Source organism: Hippocampus guttulatus, chromosome 4 (assembly GCF_054856545.1).
Source record: "Hippocampus guttulatus isolate MCC_2025c chromosome 4, RoL_Hgut_1.0, whole genome shotgun sequence".
In the NCBI taxonomy this organism is placed as follows: Eukaryota; Metazoa; Chordata; class Actinopteri; order Syngnathiformes; family Syngnathidae; genus Hippocampus; species Hippocampus guttulatus.
In genome coordinates this window covers 10791831-10812827 of record NC_141264.1, presented here as the reverse complement: position 1 = coordinate 10812827, position 20997 = coordinate 10791831, and the positions used below count along the sequence as shown (strand labels likewise).

General features: G+C 43.4%; 1 protein-coding gene across 2 annotated transcripts in view; it reads left to right on the top strand.

The window, feature by feature from the left end:
- The first annotated feature begins 3004 nt into the window (after positions 1 to 3004).
- washc4 (WASH complex subunit 4) overlaps positions 3005 to 20997 on the top strand; it is a 30404-nt gene continuing 12411 nt past the window's right edge. For both annotated transcript variants that reach the window (XM_086110063.1, XM_086110062.1), the window contains exons 1-11: positions 3005 to 3147; positions 3601 to 3740; positions 18841 to 18894; positions 18992 to 19057; positions 19208 to 19253; positions 19357 to 19424; positions 19507 to 19589; positions 19818 to 19860; positions 19930 to 20033; positions 20218 to 20338; positions 20847 to 20970. In XM_086110063.1, coding sequence (XP_085966189.1) covers positions 3087 to 3147; positions 3601 to 3740; positions 18841 to 18894; positions 18992 to 19057; positions 19208 to 19253; positions 19357 to 19424; positions 19507 to 19589; positions 19818 to 19860; positions 19930 to 20033; positions 20218 to 20338; positions 20847 to 20970 — 910 coding nt within the window. In that variant the 5' untranslated portion in view covers positions 3005 to 3086. The remainder of the gene's footprint in view (positions 3148 to 3600; positions 3741 to 18840; positions 18895 to 18991; positions 19058 to 19207; positions 19254 to 19356; positions 19425 to 19506; positions 19590 to 19817; positions 19861 to 19929; positions 20034 to 20217; positions 20339 to 20846; positions 20971 to 20997) is intronic.

The following is a 20997-nucleotide window of genomic DNA, read 5'->3' as shown; positions in this document are numbered from 1 at the left end:
ATCATTCTCAGAATGATGTACTGTGGCTCCACAATGAGTTAAGTGTGACAACGTCCAACCCCCACTCACAACCACTGCACTCTCTTACCACGACCACAACAAATCATTCAGCAAGAATGCCCACCATTTTTGACAGATATTTGTTTGGAGAGGTCCAATACATACCTGTGTGTTACTGTTTAGACACTATAGCTGTTGTCACTTAGATTGCGCTATTTTCCAAGCGTTTATATATTCTTCATATTGGTCTACCCTCCAGGAGTAAGCCATTTTATAGAGTCCTGCTTAATGACATTACTTCGAGGCAGGTGTTTGCACCTCCATGGCAGTTGGTGGCACCTTAGTGCAAGAGTGTGACACCAAAGTGATGTTCCTTTATTTGGACTTGTCCAAGAATGATATCAAATCTCAAGTTTGCCATTGATCCAGTTCTGGGAGGGTTATAACCACAATATCAAATCCAGCCAACCCCCCACATGTGGCATAACTGATCCAGAAAGATCCATAAGGTCAGCTACAAATACATGTATTATTCCCTTGTCATACCACATTTGCTCGAATGGAGGTTTTTGAGTTATTCTTATTGTTCTGTTGTTCCACAAGGTAAGGTAAGGTAAGGTAAGGTAAGGTAAGGTAAGGTAAGGTAAGGTAAGGTAAGGTAAGGTAAGATAAGATAAGATAAGATAAGATAAGATAAGATAACCTTTATTTGTCCCACACTGGGGAAATTTACAGTCTCCAGCAGCAAGATTGTAGGTAGAAAGAAGAAATAAGAAATGGCTGAAGGAGCTACCTTGTGCTGTCAGGGGCGGGCTGGAGGGGGTGGGAGGGACTGTCCATCATAGCTTTTAGCATAAGGGGTGTTCACACGGCACACATTTGCTCCGGCGCTGCACCGATGTATTTTGTTGCGATATATTTTGCACCGCAGCAAATTGTGTGGAGCGTTCACACGTGCAAAGCCGCTGAGCGTGTCTGCACCGGCACAGCGTCGGTGCAGCCCCACTTGCGTTCACACGGCAGTTTCTGCAGCGGGGCAAAACGACAGAAAACAAACGAGCTGTCGTGTTGGTTCTTTTTAAAACGTATACACAACTCAAGCGACTACTGGACAGGCACGCCTTCTCCTTCTCGGTCTCCGTGCCTTCTGCTTGAGAGTGACCGCCCCCGAAAATGTAAATCAACGATGACTTCAATGACACTCAGAAAAGCAAACACGTAATGCGCCAAACAGAAAATCAAGAGAGGAAATCACAAAATAAATTATATGGGGAGCGGGGGGTTGTGAACACACAACAAATGAACAAACTACACAAACAACTCCGAGACAGTCCAGTCTTCTACAAAAGGAAAGATGTTACCACCAAAGTCTTGTGTCGTTATTAAACAAACACATGACGGAAGTCCGACAGAGCACGAAAGCAACGCATTCTCGCCGTGCGTAAACTCTTCACAAGCATTTGCTCTGGAGCAAATTTAACCCAGTTGCGTTCACACGTGCAAATTTACACCGGTGCTGCTTCGCTAACGAGCATTTGCTCTGGAGCAAATTTTTAAACCACCTCCCTGAGGTGGATCAAATTTGGTCCGGTGTAAGCTGTTTTCCGGGGCTACGCCGGAGCTAATTTGCACGTGTGAACGCTCTACTGGGGCAGCCCCGTCGTAGCACCGGACCAAATCTTGCCATGTGAACACCCCTTTAGTTAGCATCCTCCTGTTGCCCACCTCCTCGAGAGTGTCTAGGGAGCAGCCCAGGACAGAACTGGTAGAGCCATGTCGACTAAATTCGTGGATAAATGCCATTTTGCAATAGTGTAATACTTGCTTATCAAAATCAGATAATTTAATGGGTGATTTTGTGATTTCACAATCACATTACTATCATTGATTCAAAGTTGACTATATTTAGACCTCCTTTTTTTTACATTTTTGACGAATTGTGACTTTCCTACATAGTGTGTTTTGTTTGTCCATATAAAGTTATATACAATGGAGTTGGCTTTTTAGAGACTGACATTGGATAGGCCAGATTTGAAATGCCTTCAGCCTTGGATAATATATTTCGTCCAAATGTGGAGAGGTCTCTTGGGAGTCTTTCCCATAACTTTAAACTTACTGTTATAATTGTTACTTTCCTGAATTTTTTTTTAAACCCAGGTATTTAACTTTTTTTTAACAGGAATAGATATTATTTGGACTTCATCGCAATGAGACAATGAGCGAATTTCACATTTGTTCAAATTCAAATTGAAACCAGATGCTTTGGAGAAAATGGAGAGCACTTTTAACGCCTTTACAATTGTTGATTTGTGTTTTAAAAATAAAACCGCATCATCAGCAAATTGATTTAATCGAAATTCATCATACCCAAAGGTAAACACATTAATTTTTAAGGGATTAATGAAAAGATATGCCAATACTTGGGTACACAAAATGAACATTTTTGGACAGCCTTGTCTAATTCTTTTATGTCTTTATTTTAGGGGTCATTCCTGGGTTTAGAGAGATGGAGCTATGTTATTATAAAACATTTTAATGACCTGAATAATCCAGCCCCGAACACAAAAGTCCCAAGTGTATCGATCAAAATGTTATATTCGACAGAATCAAACGCTTTAAAGAAATCGATGAACAGAGCAAAACCCTCAGCATCAAAGGAAGATTGATTGTCCAGCATCATTGTTATGAATATTTCGGCCTTAAATGAAAGCAGATTGATAGTCATCGACTAATTTAGCCAAAACATGTTTGAGTCGATTTGCATAAACCAGAGGTCATATCTTATGATCATTGTAGAGCAAAGGTATACGCCTCCAATTATCAAGTTTCAACAGATCTTTATTTGATGATGATGCAGATGATGCAGATGATGAAGATGATGATCAGGAAGAAGAATCTGACAAATTGCAGTGACAACAGGAGCAGCAGCAGTGGAAAAAGAATGTTGACGCCTCTGCTCGCCTGCTGACCTTCCGGACTACACTTCCCAAGAACGCTTGCGCCGTTTACTCATCATAAGACCCATCGTGGGCTCCTGGAGCTCTGCATTTTAAAAACAGTATTTGGAGCCTATATTTTCCTGCGAAATGGCAGTGGAAACTATTGCACCTGACTGGGAATTTGACCGTTTTGACGATGGTTCACAGAGTGAGTTACTGTAATCCGCTCGAATGCTTTTAAAGTAACTGCATCAACCTACAGCAGCTCGCAAGTTATTTCGCCCAAAATGCTCCGTTTCTTTGTTATGGTATCCGGTTTAGTTCGAAACGTTCATCAAACTGAAGCCCGTATTGCTTTGATTGACTGTTAGCTTTGCGTATTTTTAATAGTCACCAATAAGCGACTATAAGCTAACGCTCAGTTCATCGCGTTTGACCGGAGGTGACAAGCAGATTGTTGAATGCCTCAGGATAGAAAAGTACTTCCGTATTATCATGCACTCATCGGTCATAACATAAGGTACACCCGCATCATTTATTGAGATCCATCAGAATATCTGTATGCAACATTGTAATCTGACGCTGGCATTCATTAAACGACTAACGTTTAGTCTCGTACTTTAGCCGAGTGAAGCTAATTATGAAAGATCCCTTCCAACAGAAATACACACAGATGTTCAACTCAAGAACTACGCCAAGTTTCTGGAGGAGTACACAACTCAGCTGAGAGGCATTGAGGAGGCTCTTGATGACTCAATCGGAGATGTTTGGGACTTCACTCTGGACCCCATTGCCCTCAAAGTAAGGAAACTACAATTACTGTGAATCTGTTTAGAACATTAAGCAGGCCACAAAGTGACACAAAAAGTCAGAAGCCAGTTTGAGTGAACTAAAGCAATTTATACTACTTATTAAGAAAGATTAGCAATGTGAAGCTTCCTGACAGTCAGAGCAGCAGCTAAAAAAGATCAGAAAGTACTGAAATCCCACTCCTATTCCAACAGTCTGTATTCACGAGGGCGGCACATAGTTGACTGGTCAGCATGTCCGCCTCACAGTGCACATGTGCAGGGTTCGATTCTGGCTTTGGCCTTCCTGTGTGGAGTTTGTATATTCTCCCCGTGCCTGCATGGGTTTTCTCCGGGTACTCCTCCCACATTCCAAAAACATGCATGGCAGGTTAATGGAACATTCAAAATTAATTGCCTTTAGGTGTGATTGTGAGCGTGGATGGTTCATCTACGTGTACCCTGCGATTGGCCGGCAACCAGTTCAGGGCATACCCCACCTACTGCCCAAAGACAGCTGGGATAGGCTCCTGCAGGAGGACAAGCAGATCAGAAGATCAGACTACAGAACACTTTTCCACTTTGCATCAGTCCATTTTCGATGAGCTCCAGCCCAGAGAAGCTGGCGGTGTCCCTGGGTGTTGTTGATAAATGGCTTTTGTGTGTGCATAATAGAGTTTTCCGACCTGGCGTTTTTTACCTTTCGCAGGGGGGTTCTGGTCCCCATTAACTGAATGGATGGATGGATGGACTGATGGATACCGAGGTAGCTAGTTAGCTCGTAGTAAAATAGTGTGGCTTGTTAGAATAAATGTACATAAAGTTGTTGAGGAGAGTGAGCTTTTCGTTTGCTTCTTGCTCTCCTTGGACACAAGTCCTTTTATACCTCTGTAAGGTGGAATAAAGACCAAACACCACGTCGTACTTTTTCAGTTTATCACAGCACAGCACAAATCGATTTGGGCTTCCGAGAGTTTCAGATTTCTTTCGGAAGCCTCAAAGAAACACATTCATGAGATTATATAGAGACAATATGATAATGAGAGGCGGGGAGGTACGCCTCTCATGCAAATCCCTGAAACAAAGAAAGTAACATGTCATCTAACCCGGCGTGGCTGGAAGAAGTTGGGAGCGGTGGGGTTCGAGGGCACTAAAGGTGATTGTAAACACAGCGAGCAGAAAATACCTTTAACAGCATTCTACATTGTTTCTCTCAAGTGCCTGAACAAACACAACTAGCAGAGAGGAATAACACCATAACCATTAAGCCTACCTAAGCAAAAACTAGAGACAAAGAAGGTCAAGCAAAGTTCGACCTTGAAACGATGACGAAGTATAGACCACTGCTGTTGGTCACAGATCTTGAGATTAGGGTTCCTCTTTGAGGGCACTTGACAGCCTTCAGGGATTTATACGAGGTGGTGGAGGCAGGAAAACCCTCGGGGCTGTTAATTAACCAAGTGAAAATAGGACCTAAACTTCACACTACATTCTTTGTTTTAAGTACTTCAGCAGATGTTCAGGACAGAGACTAGTGTCAATAGTTCTCATAGCAAGCTGAAATTCCTTAACAATGTTCTACTACTACTTCTAGCGGAATATTTCCTTAACAAATCCCTCTCTTGATCACAATCAATATTGTGATCACAAAACTTCAGTGCCAAAATCCGTCGTCAAAGCGGAACAACAAATTCCCCCTTGTGCAAGCATTATCAAACAAACTACAGCCGGAAATAACAGTCTCAGTGAAGCCTGACACCAGTGCCCACATTAGTAGAGAAATAGAGACCAAAATAACCAGTATAATCAGAAAGATATGTTATTAGTTCTGGGCCCCCTGAGAACTTTGTCTTGGTTTCACGTCCAGTTGTCCTTCCGAATGTCACTTTGAAGTTGGAGATGCTTCTTGGGGCTGACGCATTCCTTCCCGGTAGACAGCATGATGGGTCCTTTGTGTCACTCTGCGTGGTCCCATTCATCTCGGCTGATGCCACTTCCGCTTGAGGACCCTTAGATACACCTGCTCCGGATACGTCTGTGGTTTCACGCCTGGATCGTTCGGGTGCCCACACCCGAGTGCAGTCTGCTTCTGGAAATGAGAGACGAGAACACTCAATGAGTCCATGTATGCTTTATGGGGAACCATCTGTCGAAGAGTGCCCTGGTCCATCGATCGCCCCGGACCAGGGAACTCCTGGCCATGCTCCAGCTCAAAAGGTGTGAAACCTGTGGCAGAATTAATGGTGGACCTCACAGCAAGTAACGCAATCGGCAGCGCATCGACCCAATTCAGTTTTGCCGATGCCATTGTCTTGGAAAGTTTTAGTTTGAGCGTTTGGTTCATTCGTTCAACCAGTCCTTGCGATTGTGGATGATAAACCGTGCCAAATTTATGCTTAAGCCCCAACAACTGCTCGACTTGTTGGAGATGTTTATTCTTGAAATGAGTACCATTATCCGATCGAACCACACGCGGAAACCCATGCGTTGGAACGTAGTGGTTTACCAAAATCTTAATTACAGCCATCGCATCTTCTTTGCCACATGCGTAAGCCTCGGGCCATCGAGTGTAAGCGTCCACTATCACTAGAAGGTATCGTTTGCCTCTAATCCTATCTATCATGTCAGTGAAATCGATAACGACTTCCTCACCTGGACCCCGGGGTAGCGGATACACCCCAGGTACCGTCCTGAGACTTTTCCTTACATTATGTCGATTACAGACCTCACACCCCAAAACTACCTCATTTACCATATCCAGAAGGCGAGGATGATACCAGGATCTTAATTTATCTGCCACATTCCTTTTTGCCAAATGAGCTGGACCGTGTGCCTCGTGAATTAGAGTCTTCAATTTATCTGCTGACGGAACTGGGCGTCCGTCTGTTTTGTGCCGATACAAACCAGTCTCATCCCTGGCCACCCTGTTTGTGGATAGCCAGTAGTTCTTCTCCTCAGGGGATGCCCTCTCTTGATCTGCAAGAAGGTGGTTAATGTCCAGATCATACATCTTCCCCATTGTTGGTTCTACTACCATCACTGGCTGGCTCACCTTGTAGCCCGCTGTCTCTTTCGCTACCTTATCTGCCCTGTCATTTCCCACTTCTACATAGGAAGTCCCTCCAGTATGTGCCCTGCATTTAACAATGGCTACTTCTTTTGGTTTTAACAGAGCCTCTCCGAGTCTTTGGATTTCCATACTATGTTTAATTGATGTTCCGGCTGCTGTTCTGTACCCATTCCTTCGCCAGAGGGGCATCTCTGTAAAAATCGCCCCGACTACATATGCTGAATCCGTGTAGATGTTAACCCTTAACCCTTGCGCCCTCTCTAGTGCCCTTATAACTGCTACCAGCTCGGCTCTCTGGGCCGACTGTTTCCCTTCTATTCTGTCAGTTTCTTGTATCTTAAATTGTCTTGTTTGTTGGCCATCATCGATTATTACCGAATAGGCCGAGATCAGCCCTTCTGTTGGATGTCTAAAGCAACAGCCATCTGTGAACACGCTATAATCTGGTTCCGATATTGGTGCGGCATACAAACCTTCTCTGAGCTTTTCTTCATTCAGGGAAAGGTCGGCACAACAATGGGGTGCGCCTTCAACCATTCCATCTGCCGCATTGATTCCTTCTGATTTGTATGTCAGATTGGGTCTGTGTAAAATTCTGTCCAATTTGTCACTTCGTTTTGCTGACATCGTAAAATCTTTAGAACAGACAAATGCCGCCACTGCGTGAGAAGTAAGGACCGTAAGGGGATTGTTCAACACAATGTGATCCACTTTTTGCAAACATTTGCCTAATGCTGCCGCATATCTGATGCATGCTGAATGTTTTTGTTCAATTGGGTCCAATTGCATGCTGACGTATGTCAAAATTCATCAAAATTAGTCTTTTACCTCCCTGTTGTTCATGTTCCTGTCATCCACATTTCCCTCTCTTTTCTGAAAAAGAACTACAGAAACAAAGCCTTCTTTTTCGGAAATATCCAAGTAAATCAGCTAAATCAGGCCGCACAAGAGAAACCGGCATCGCTGTACCTTCTGATGTGTTCAATCTCCCCTAAAATTTAAAGGCAGAGCGAATTGTAATTTTTTCCATGCGATAGTTTGAAACTGCAAAAAGCCAAACGTCAAAGGAACCACCTTGCGGCATCCAAACAGCAAATCTTAGATGATGCATCGAGAAGAACATTACCATACCGAACAAGTACAACGCCATCCGTAGGTCGAAAAGCGTAGAGTAGCTGCTTAAGCACTTGAATAAAAATTCCAGAAGACAAAAGTGAATACGTGGGGCAAACGAGTGTAGCGTAATTTAACTCCAAGGTGAGAGAATGAGAAAAGTCCCTATACGATCCTGAAAGTGGTATATCGAACAACCTTATCTAAATCGATTACAGAAGAATGTGTACAAACGAGAATTATTGTATATTTGAGTAGACGGCAAAAACAGTACGTGCAGCGCGGCCATAGATACCAGTCAATGAGATGAGATCCTCTGACAGGTCCACTCTGGCTGCCACACCCTTCAGGACCTACAATAATTGAGGAGGAGGGAACATTAAATAAATTGCCTTGTGTTTCATCCAACCAGGCCATGCGATATATTTCATTCTCTAGTTTGTCAAAAGCATTGTGCAGTGGGAAGGACCGATCAGTGGATGGTAAGGTCATATGGAGGAAGTCTAAGGAGACCAAAGCCGATACTGTTGGAAGACAGAGTTCAGTGGTGGGTCATCCATCGGCTGACTTTAGCAACAGTCAGCCTTGTATCAGCAGGCATTGGGAGCAAGTGTGGTCCAGCATGTTCAAGTTCATGACAGTCTTTCAGTGAGGCCAGCAGCGATCCCTATTGTTGGGGATTCGGTTACCCATGGAGCAGATGGGTATTGTCCATGTGGGGGTGCCGTATCCTGTCATTGTTGTTGGTTTTGTGGAGGAGGAGTCGGGGCTTGTTGATCATAGCCTGATTGATGAACAGGTGGGTGCCGGCGGTGCGGGCATTTCCTTGTCCAATGATTCACATCACCACAAATGAAACAGCCAGCTTGGCTCCCGTGACTTCCTCGTCCACGCCCACCTTCCCGTCTCGGACCTCCCCCCAGCCATGCGTCTCGGCCCTGCCTTGTGGGCAGGTCGTAATGTTGAGGTGGGGCTTGGACCTGCGGTGGGGGTGTGATCAGCCGTGGTGGAGCCTGTTGAGAGACACTGATTGACAATTGATTAGATCTCCCAAGTTTCTCTTTTTTGCATGCATTACTGGTGGCTCTCTTAGCCTCTTCTACTCGTGGGTTCAAAGAGTTGTTCTGTAGCTTGGATGTTTTCTCAGTCTCTTCCTCGGTTCTCATTCGAGATTGCTGCACATAATATAGGAAATGAGTTTGCCAGTTCACGTCATCTGAAGTGGGGAGAGTGGGAGAGTTAGTCATCATTTTCTGCACATCAGACGGACAACCCCCCAGCACTGCTTGCCTGAACAAAGCTTGATTCAATGGATGACTATTGGGGTCCTTCCCAGTTGCAGTCACCCAAGCATCTATACAATTAACCAAATAAGTCATTGGGTGTACCTCAGATAACAATTCAAACGCCAATTGTTGTAGAGGACCCAATGTTGTTGGATAAAGGGAACTCAGCGCGTCTGATTTTCTATTATTCAACCTAGTCAATTTGCAAGAGGCTATTCCCTCTAAAAGGTCCATAATCTCTTTGGGTAAATACTTACTCTTAAGCCAGTCTGTTGCCCACGACTGTACGTCATAGTCAATTTTAGGCAAATCCAGCAACATTTGCCTCATCAATTCAGTCTCCCTGGTTATAAAAGTGGTTGCATCCCAAACACTCATGCTCTCATTATCCTGTTTAATTTGCATACATTTTTCTAATTTTACCAATTGTTTATGAACCACCCTGGGCAGATCAGGGGGAAGCTTGGCACACAATGGGTTCGGGTGGGGGCCAGTAAAATGGCTAGTATGTGTTATCCCCCTTTCCTCGCCTATGTTCATATGGCCGCTCGGCACTTGTAGTGGGGTCATAAATTTAGCGCTCCTCACCCCATGCGGTGGAGGAGGCATCATCGCTGCCTTGTTTATCATAACTTTGTCGGAGTTACTTTGTTTGTTCATTTTTTTCTTTTTCCGATGTCGAAGGCAGTGGTCAAACCGCCCATGAAATGCAATATATATAAAAACCTCTACTTGTCAACTTGACTCTCTCTTTTCCCCTCACATATCAACCACATCACTCGTTCTGCACATTATCATCATAGAAACATCCGCCGGCTCCGCTCTTCTCTCACTCCTCACATTCAAAGCCATCCATAACCTAGCCCCTCCATACCTATCTGACCTCAAAACACATCTGTTTGGACAAGCCTATTCACTCGGACCATAAAGCCATTATTCTTTTTGTTGTATTTTTCCTTATTTTATTTGATGTTGTTTTCACATCGTATTCGTGATTTTAACTGCTTGTTGTAAGGTGTCCTTGAGTTCCTCGAAAGGCGTCCACAAATAAAATGTATTATTAGTATTATTATTATCATTATAGCTCGAATTGAATTTCACTTAGCTTTTTCTTTTTATATTTCAAACTATTGTCTTATTCTTAAAATTTATTCTTAAATCCTTGTTTTCTCGCTTTACTTACCCCTCTGCGCAGTGCATTCGCCCTTTTCTCTCTCTGCGCAATGCATTCGCCTTCCTTTCTTTCCTACTTACCACCAGACGGTATTCCAACCGTTTTCTTGCCTTCAGGCCTTCCGTCCATCTTACAGTTCACCATGTTTTTATCATACTCACCGTCCAATATACTCCCTTATGGACCGTGTGACGTCACGTAATTCTCCAATTGTAACAATGGAGCTGTCCCTAACTTGCCCTAAATATACAGCTGTTTACTCAGGCCCCGATCTCCAGTCGGCAGTCCTGCATTTTGACAGCATCCAGAATAATAAAAATTACCTGGACCTGCTCCAGCAATTAACCACTAATTTTTTAATTGCCTACTAACTCAGTTTGGTCTTTGCTCGTCAGCTACTAGCCAAACCTATGACTCAACGGTTCTACCTAATTTAAACCGCCTACGTGGTGACTCAATAACTGTGCCAATTCAGTTATCTACTACTCAGTGGCAAAGTTTGGACGGTATATTGTTTTGAATATACCTCACACCTATCCTTTAATTCCTTTTTCCTGTACAGTACTTCATTTTTCCATAGTCACATATCTCTTAAAACTCATTATCAATTCACATATCTCTTAAAACTCATTATCAATTTGTTATTTGCCACCTACAAGATCCAATCACTATACTTGGTTCAACACATTCAGGATCAGAGCAGTTTGATTTGATCGGTCCTGATTGGACATAAGCCGAATCTTGACACTTCGCCCGTAAGAACAGGAACAGGTGTGTCTTACCTTATTTAGCGGGGCCCCTGGTTACTGCCTGATCTTGAAGGTCTTGGAACCGGTGTCTGTCTTTTTCCAGAGGGATCCTGTTCGTGACGCCATTTGTTGAGGAGAGTGAGCTTTTCGTTTGCTTCTTGCTCTCCTTGGACACAAGTCCTTTTATACCTCTGTAAGGTGGAATAAAGACCAAACACCACGTCGTACTTTTTCAGTTTATCACAGCACAGCACAAATCGATTTGGGCTTCCGAGAGTTTCAGATTTCTTTCGGAAGCCTCAAAGAAACACATTCATGAGATTATATAGAGACAATATGATAATGAGAGGCGGGGAGGTACGCCTCTCATGCAAATCCCTGAAACAAAGAAAGTAACATGTCATCTAACCCGGCGTGGCTGGAAGAAGTTGGGAGCGGTGGGGTTCGAGGGCACTAAAGGTGATTGTAAACACAGCGAGCAGAAAATACCTTTAACAGCATTCTACATTGTTTCTCTCAAGTGCCTGAACAAACACAACTAGCAGAGAGGAATAACACCATAACCATTAAGCCTACCTAAGCAAAAACTAGAGACAAAGAAGGTCAAGCAAAGTTCGACCTTGAAACGATGACGAAGTATAGACCACTGCTGTTGGTCACAGATCTTGAGATTAGGGTTCCTCTTTGAGGGCACTTGACAGCCTTCAGGGATTTATACGAGGTGGTGGAGGCAGGAAAACCCTCGGGGGCTGTTAATTAACCAAGTGAAAATAGGACCTAAACTTCACACTACATTCTTTGTTTTAAGTACTTCAGCAGATGTTCAGGACAGAGACTAGTGTCAATAGTTCTCATAGCAAGCTGAAATTCCTTAACAATGTTCTACTACTACTTCTAGCGGAATATTTCCTTAACAAAAGTTATCCCGTCTTCACTCTTATATTACGACAAAGCATTTATTCAGCAGGATGGCCTTGCAAGGTTTCACTGAGAAAGCCCGTGAAGAATGATGTTGAAGAGGGGCCAGCCAGTTCCAAAGCTTGGACTAGATAAGCCATTAAGGAGTGGAGATGCCAACTGAGGAATGTGGAGCCCAAAGAGTGAATTTAGGACTTTTCTGAGTAGTCCATTGCATGTTGTGTTCTGACTTCACCAACACTCTCAGACTGAAATCAGATATCCAGCCATCTCGTTACCTCTGCGTCCTGCGTCCTGCGTCCTAGACTCACAATTTTCCTGCGGGACGCACAGTTCCAAATAATGTGCGTTTTTCGGGATGCAAGGAAATTTCTCAGTCAAAACAAACAAAAAAAAAAAAACAACCACGAAACACACACACACACACACTTAGGCCAGCGATCCCGCGGCCGTGCAGCAGACGTGTTTATGATTCGTCAATTAAGGATGATTAGACAATTAAAGATGGAAGAGGCCTGCTTTTGTTCTTATAAGCCTCCTCTCCCTCTCTCTCTCTCAGCCACACGCACACGCGGCACGCCGCGCGCGCGCGCACACACACAAGCTCACCCATACATTAAACAACACTTAAAGACACGATTAAAGATCAAAGAGTAACCCACGTGATAAGACAGAAAGAAGATGCACAACCAATCAACATGGCTTTGCATCCTCTCAGCCCCCCCCAACCCCACCCCACACGTACTGAATATGTTGCTCAATGTGACTCACTGTTGTTTTGCTGACTTTCGCTGCTCCTAGCGGACTTTTTGCGGACTTAAAAAAAAAAAGTTTTTTTTATGAATATGTTTGAAAAATCCGCGATGCACTGAAGCCGTGATAAACGAACCGCGAAATAGCGAGGGATCACTGTATAGGCTAATCGCTATGAAAAATATGGAACAGTATTGGTTGTTCTATAATTTACTGGTTGTAGTATGGTAACTTTAGGAATAAAACATTCGTCACGTTTAGTAATGCTAATGTTAACTGTTGGTAGAACTAATGATGACGTGTGTTAGATTGTTTCGTCAATACTTACCACATCAATACTTACCTGTATTAATGATTACCAGTAAATTAATCTTTGCAGTGTGAGATTGGAAAAAAAATACTCTGATTTTGTGGTATGTTGTATTCATGATGCCAATGAGTACAACTATATAGTACAATATTTTGATCCATTTATTTTATTGAATAAACCTGGAGTACACAGCTACTGATGGAATGTTCATTGTTAATTTGAAGTCAAGATGGCGCCCGAGTAGCCAGCCGTCGGCAAGTGCTCTCATGAGCCTTGCTTTTTTTTGTTGTCTTTTGGTTTGTTTTGTTACTTTGTTGTTACGTCGTGTGGACCTGATGTGGACTTTTTTCAGCATTTTCTGGCCACGACATTCATCAAGGAGGAAACTCTGTGCTTGGTGGTTGCGCCTTCTCGGCAGCATGGGTATACCAGCATTGTTTTTGCCTGGGAGGAATGTCGGCGCCATTTGACTGTCGTTGCTGGACAGTCACGGGGCGCTTGTGTCTTGCGCCTGTTATGGGCAGCATTTTTCACAGCCCCACTTTGTTCAGCGGAGAGATCGGTGCTGTTGAACTGTCTGCAGCTGGATGGATGTAACGCTTGAGGAGCCGACGATGAGAAGAAAGGAGCGTTAGCGTGGAGCGCTGATGCGGATGTGGAACTGGGAGTCGCGGCTTGGAATTGAAGTGGATTTACATGGGACAGGAGATGTGACCCAATCTCTTTTTCGTCAATGGACGCTACAGCTTCGTGTTTGCTTTCAAAACTTAGCTTGTAGCAGACGTGTGCACATTTTCAGCATGACGTCTCTGATCCACTGGTGAAAGGACACTTTGATCCTCTCCTCTTTCATCTATAACTGCTTCAGAGAACAAAGTGTATGCAGAAAAGTGGTGAAGATTGCACGACTGTCTGTGTCCTATGTGTTGTGTTGTGTTATTTTGACTTCAAAATGGCGGCGCGTGAGTGGCTGCCTTTCCAGCAGCTCCTATATTTTGTTGTTCTACTTCTTCCTTTCATAACTTTGCTGCTCTGAATCTGGAATTTCTCCATTGCAAGACTAATAAAGGTTTTCTTATCTTAATGCATAGTTTTCAAACATTTACCCTTGTAGTAGTTTCAGTTTTCTTGATTATGAATATCAGTCAATGATTATGAATATCAGTGAACGTTTACGGAACCCAAAATTAGTTACCGTGGTTTCCCACTGGGTAATCCGACGGAACCGAAAAACGGTTACCGTGAATTTCCGAAATCCTCAGGCCTGCTACTGAATTATTTAAATTTTTGCAGCATTTGTTTATAATTGTATGTATATGTTGTTGTTTGTGTTATTATCATATGCAATTGAATAAGTAGACCATTTCAGAATTCTAAATTTGGGACTCTCGAAATGCATAATGGGACTCATACTTTTCTGATCAGCGAGTCCCTGGGACTCGCTGGTGGCAAACTGTAAAATTATCACTGGATATCAACCTCTGAGGAGTGGAAATGGCTACCTTGAGACGGTGCGCTTGTGACGTGCTTGCACAAATGAGCTCATGAAGTCCTCTAAGCACAGGAGTGCATTGTGTTCTGACCAGATAACTTCTTTCTGTGGACTTCATCAATGGTTATGATGTACAGTATGTGTGCTTGCCCCTTCCCTTCCCTTTAGAAGTTCATGTATAAGTGTTAATTGAATTGGCAAACACAATGATATCATGTTTAAAAGTTTTAGTTTTTTATATGCCTGTTTGGACATTTCTATGGCTTCACCTAGCCAGCACCCCCAAATACAATACAATACATGCTGATTTATATAGCGCTTTCACAACAGCGGCAGCTGTAACAAAGCGCTTAACAAAACAGTTAACAAAGTAAAATAATAAACAACACATAACATAAAACACGGACAGTCGTGCAGTCCTAACCACTTTTCCGTCACACGCTTTGTTGTTTGAAGCAGGTTGAGATGAAAGAGGAGAGAATCAAAGTGTCCTTTAACCAGTGGATCAGAGACATCATGCTCAAAATGTGCACACGTCGGCTACAAGCTAAGTTTCAAAGTCAACAAGAAGCTGTAGCATCCATTGACGAAAAAAAGAGATTGGTTCATGTCAGAGATTTTCTCGGACAAAGTTAAAGAAATGACTCGGCCACAGGAAAATTGACTTCAATATCGGCGGAAGCGGATCTCTGAGAGCGAACGACGGTTAGTTGCTCCGCGATCACACTCGAGCTCCCTTCCCGCCAATTCAGACTTTTATTGTAACATACAAGGAAAACACTGCCCCCGATATTTGCATACCGCACCCCCGGTCCGGCCCCTCGGTAGTGATTGGTTACCTGTTTTTCAAACTTGAACCACCAGTACGTTGGCGCCTTTTCTGTCTGGTCTACATTGAATTAACATGTTGCAGACTTTGCGGATGGCCAATGTCGCCTGGGCGCGACGGGTGTTCTCAACTCGTCTTTTGTTGTTCAACCGCTGTTCCCGAATTATTCATTCCCCTTTTGTGACCGAGTTTCGCCATCTCCCCCGTGATCGCCCACCTGCATTGACGTGCTAATTGTGGACTTCAACAGCCCTCCGGCCAGGTAGCCGGCGCCTTTATGCACAGGCATTTGTGGGTGCTGGATACGCACCCAAACGTTTCGATGTACCCAAATTAAAATGAAACTTTAAACATGATACAATTTTGCTCATAGATTCCTCTAACAGTTCACTTCTCCTGTCCCATGGAAATCCATTTCAATTCCAAGCGGCGACTCTCAGTTCCAAATACGCACCGGCGCTCTGCGCCAACGCTCCTCTCTCCTCATCATCAACTTCAGCAGCCATCCATCCAGCCGCACCAACGCCGACTGTCCCACAGTGCCGACATATCCACTGAACAAAACGGGGTTGTGAAAAATGCTGCCCATTACAGGCGCAAAAAACACAAGCGCCCCAGGTCTGTCCAGCACTGACAGTCAATGGCGCCGACATTCCTCCCAATCAAAATCTGTGCTGGTACAGGCATGCTGCCGAGAAGGCGCAACCACCAAGCACAGATACTTCTCCTTTGACGAATGTCGTGGCCAAAAAACGCTGAAAACAGTCCATATCAGGTCCACACGATGAAACAACAAACAACATGTGACAAAACAAAAGACAAAAACACCAAAAAAGAACAAAAAAGCAAGGCTCTTGAAGAGCATTTGCCGAAGGCTGCCTACTCAGGGTCATCTCAGGGAGAAAGAAGCCAGGATGCCTGTTAACTCATAACAGAAGGGAGACTTAACTTTGGGTAGACAGTTTAGAAATACAGTCATACCTCGGTTTTCGACCATAATCCGTTCCAGAAAGCTGTTCGAAAAGCGATTCGTTCGAAATCCGAAACTATTTTATTAGCCCATGATTAGGGGCTAATACACTATGCAGAAATAACCAAAAAACAGTCAGATTTACGTAAATCACAACAAACACGGCTGCTCACAATGAACGTTATGGAAGCCGAGAGGAGTCGAGTGGCATATTCGGGTTTGCTCAGTTTGGTCGAAAACTGGTTTTCGGTCATAATTCGAGGCATAAAAATCTCTGAATTTCTGGTCGAAATCCGATTTGGTCGATAACGGAGATGTTCGAAAACCGAGGTTTGACTGTAATGTGCTTTTAGCATGCCAGGATGTTTCAGTTTATGGAAGGGCTTACCATTAACCTGTCAAAATGTCTATTGAACATGCAACAGGATGCTGATGTTGGAGCTAGGGTGTCTCGGAGGGCTGAGGGGCGCGGCATGTAAATTAGGGAAGGAGAGTTTTTCTCTCATGTCACTTGTAATTTGCATAACATGTCAATTAATGGCTGGCTGGGGCGGGTGGAGACTGACGGTCTAGGGCGAGCACAGGTAACTGTGTATGATCGTTCCGTTCTCCTGTCTTGTTTGTTGTTTCCTAAATGTTGTAGGTTTACTAAACCTAACACGGGGAATAATAATAATAATGATAATAATAACAATAATAATGATGATAATAATACATGTTGAGGCGGCCCGGTAGTCCAGTGGTTAGCACGTCGGCTTCACAGTGCAGAGGTACCGGGTTCAATTCCAGCTCCGGCCTCCCTGTGTGGAGTTTGCATGTTCTCCCCGGGCCTGCGTGGGTTTTCTCCGGGTGCTCCGGTTTCCTCCCACATTCCAAAAACATGCATGGCAGGCTGATTGGACGCTCTAAATTATCCCTAGGTGTGAGTGTGGGCGTGAATGGTTGTTCGTCTCTGTGTGCCCTGCGATTGGCTGGCAACTGATTCAGGGTGTCCCCGCCTACTGCCCGAAGACGGCTGGGATAGGCTCCAGCACCCCCCGCGACCCTAGTGAGGATCAAGCGGTTCGGAAAATGGATGGATGGATGGATAATACATGTTGCTGATGGTGTAGTGCAGGTGTGTCAAACATGCGGCCTGCGGGCTGGAACCGGCCCCCAGAGAGGATCGATCAGGCCCACAGGATCATTTAAAAGTGAATAAAAAAGCATAAAAGACACAGAATGGATATTTTTAATAATTTGTGGAGTACCCGCTAGGGGACACACTGTTTTGATCAGAGTAGAAGACAACATTGTTTTGAAAATGTCAATTTTAACATTACATATCTTGTCTTTGCGACTTCATTCAGAATAGTTTTACAACAACCTGGCAGCCATGTTTCACTGGGGAGTAAGAAGTCAAGATCATAAGTAATAATGATGTCATTAATCAAAAGTTGACAAGCTACTGTATACGAAGTTTGTAGCTCTAGAGTTATTTTTTTCTTGTTGGTGAAATCTAGAGTTGAGTTGTTTGGAAACAATGCAACGTCCAGCGATAGGTCCTGTGGTCAAGTCAAGTCAAGTCAACAGTATTTATAGAGCACTTTCAAACAGCCATCGCTGCATACAAAGTGCTGTACATGGAGCAATTTAACATGCACAATAAACAGTAAGACAAATCGGTAATAAAGGCGGTAGAAAGCACCAAACAGTAAAACCAAGAACAAATCTAAGTCATGCTGAGTCGAATGCCAAAGAATACAAGTGAGTTTTGAGGAGGGTTTTGAAGATGGGCAGCGAGGAGGCTTGCCGAATGTTCAGTGGGAGGTCATTCCAGAGAGTGGGACCAGCAACAGAAAAGGCTCGATCCCCTCTGAGCCTCAGTTTAGTTCTTGGTACTTCTAATAATGTCTGGTCCACAGACCTGAGGCGCCGGGCAGGTGTGTAGGGGTGGATGAGCTCAGAGAGGTAAGGTGGCGCGAGATTGTTCAGAGATTTGAAAACAAATAAGAGGATCTTGAAAATAACTCTAAAATGAATGGGGAGCCAGTGAAGGGATGCCAGAGTAGGAGTTATGTGCTCCCTCTTACGAGTACCAGTCAAGAGGATTGTGATGGGGATTGCGAGACGACAAAGTCTCTCTATGTGTGCTTGAAGTTTGAGTTCCACTGGTGGGGTATGGGGGGGGGCAGATGAGGATAACTTCATCTGTTTGGGAGGGTGAGGTAGGTTAGTTTGTTTTATTTTGTCTTGGCAACCCAAGACAAAATAAAACAAACTGGGTTGTCCTTGAAAGTTCTAGACTTCCTGTCTTGTCTGCTTATCTCAGGACAAGCGTAATAGAGAAATAAATGAATTGATGATTTAACTGAACAAAATCTGACCTTGTCGATACCAATACCAGAGTATGTGGTTGAGCAAAATGTATAATAAAAACGATTAATTTCACCAATACTTTGTCTTTCAGCTCCTCCCACATGAACAGTCCTCCCTGTTGGAGTTGATTAAAACAGACAATAAGGTAAAACCAAGAAAAACATTTCAGGTTTGATTTCAATGATTTATGTCTTTGATTGTTAAAAGGTCAATCCTGATTTTTTTTTTTTGATGACTTGCAGGTTCTGAACAAAGTTATCACAGTATATGCTGCTCTTTGTAGTGAAGTGAAGAATCTCAAGTATGAGGTAGAGCATGTAACCGCACCATTTTAATCTGCATTTAATCTGTGGCTGTCGCAGTATTCCCAGAGACTGGTCGTTGTTTTATTGTGCTTCTATGTAGTGCATAGTACATGCTAAAACTAGAATTATGATTATGGTCATAATCTTTCACAGGCAGAAAACAAGTTCTACAATGGTTTATTGTACTATGGAGAGGGAGGTAATGTGACAGTTCTCTGTTTTAGATTTTCCGTCATTTCCACTGTAGTATTGCTTATTGTTTCAGTATAGATTACTCAGAGCCATGTATGCCCTTTCAACAGTGTCTGACCTTAGCGTTGTCGAAGGTGAGTCCCAAATTCAGATGGGCCGATTCATCTCATTCTTACAGGTACCAAATGACAGGAATTCAAGTAATAAATCAACAAATAAATATTTGCAGTGCAAAAAAAAGACTTCTCATTATCTATCAGGAGCTGTCCTGTTTCGTGTCAAGATGTTATGAAGTGGTGGTCAACATTGTTCACCAGCTGGGGGCCCTCTACAACAGCAATAAGTAAGACCCATAGCCAGAGGCCAAACATTTGAAGAGAAAGAACTTAATAACAGATTAGAATGTTTATCGATGCATGCCCTCCATTTTTTTATAGCACACGGAAAGTTAACTGTAAAACCAATTGATTCAGTTCATATTTGAGCAAGAAAAGACTTATCTCTCCACTGTGCAGGTCTTTCATAAACCTTGACTATTTTAACAGTTAAGAGTCATTTTTTTATACTTCAGGGCTGCGACAAGAATTATTGATTCATCAAGTGTCCATTTCCAGGTAAGCCTTCACGTATCAGCTGTGGTACTTGTGGATGCATGTTGCGTCATGTTGCTTTTCCCTTTGCAGATAGTGTATGAACATCTTGGTGATTTGTTAGTGGTTCTACTTACACTAGATGAAATCATGGAAAATCATGGCACGCTCAAAGATCACTGGAAGATGTATAAGAGGTGAGCCACAGTATTTTAGTCTGCAGAATTAAGTGAGTGTTTCATTCTTAATTCATGTTTTACACATTTGTTGCAATAATTGGATCCTAATGTTGTGTCTGCGTCATCTACAGTATTATTTATTATTGTCAAACCTACAATAATCCGTAATATATGTTCTGCTACTTGCATGCTTTGTTTACAGGTTATTGAAGTCTGTGCACCACAATCCTGGGAAATTTTCAATTGCCGAAGAGAAACTGAAACCATTTGAGAAGCTCTTGCTTAGACTCGAGGGGCAGTTGCTAGATGGCATGATACTGCAGGTGACTTACAAGCCATACCCTTTCATTTTAAATATCAGATAATCATCCCCTCTGGGATCCAAGCAAACTTGTAATGCGCCGGGGCACCCATTTTAGGTTCCAATGTAACAAGCAAGGGCATGATTTAATTAAAATATTTGGCATATTTTCACAATTTAATATCAAATCGTGCACATATGCCTCTCGTCGTCATCACTCTGTTCAGCATCACGGGGATGTTGGAACCTATGCCAGCTGACTTCAAGCAAGACACGCTACACCTTGGACTGATTGCTCGTTGATGCCAGGGCTCACTCACTCACTCACACACACACACGATCTTTCACATTCACACTCATGCCATGATCCTGTGGGACAGGCCTGGAGAGAAACCACACAAGCACAAGTCATGCAAACGGCACACAGAAAGAGCCAGAAGTGATTCAACCCCAGAATTCACATTGTGTTGCTGATGGCATCTGAGCATGATCAATAACTCAGACCTGTCTTGTCATGTACAATGCAACAGGGGTGTGTGGACCAGAGATTCGACGATCCTGGGAAAGGTGTAACCATCACTAAAAACACCACTTTTGCTGAGGAGTTTGCCTTCAATATACGGACCATATTCTCCAATGTGGAATCTAAGATTGGTCAGGTTTAATCCTTGTGATAATTGT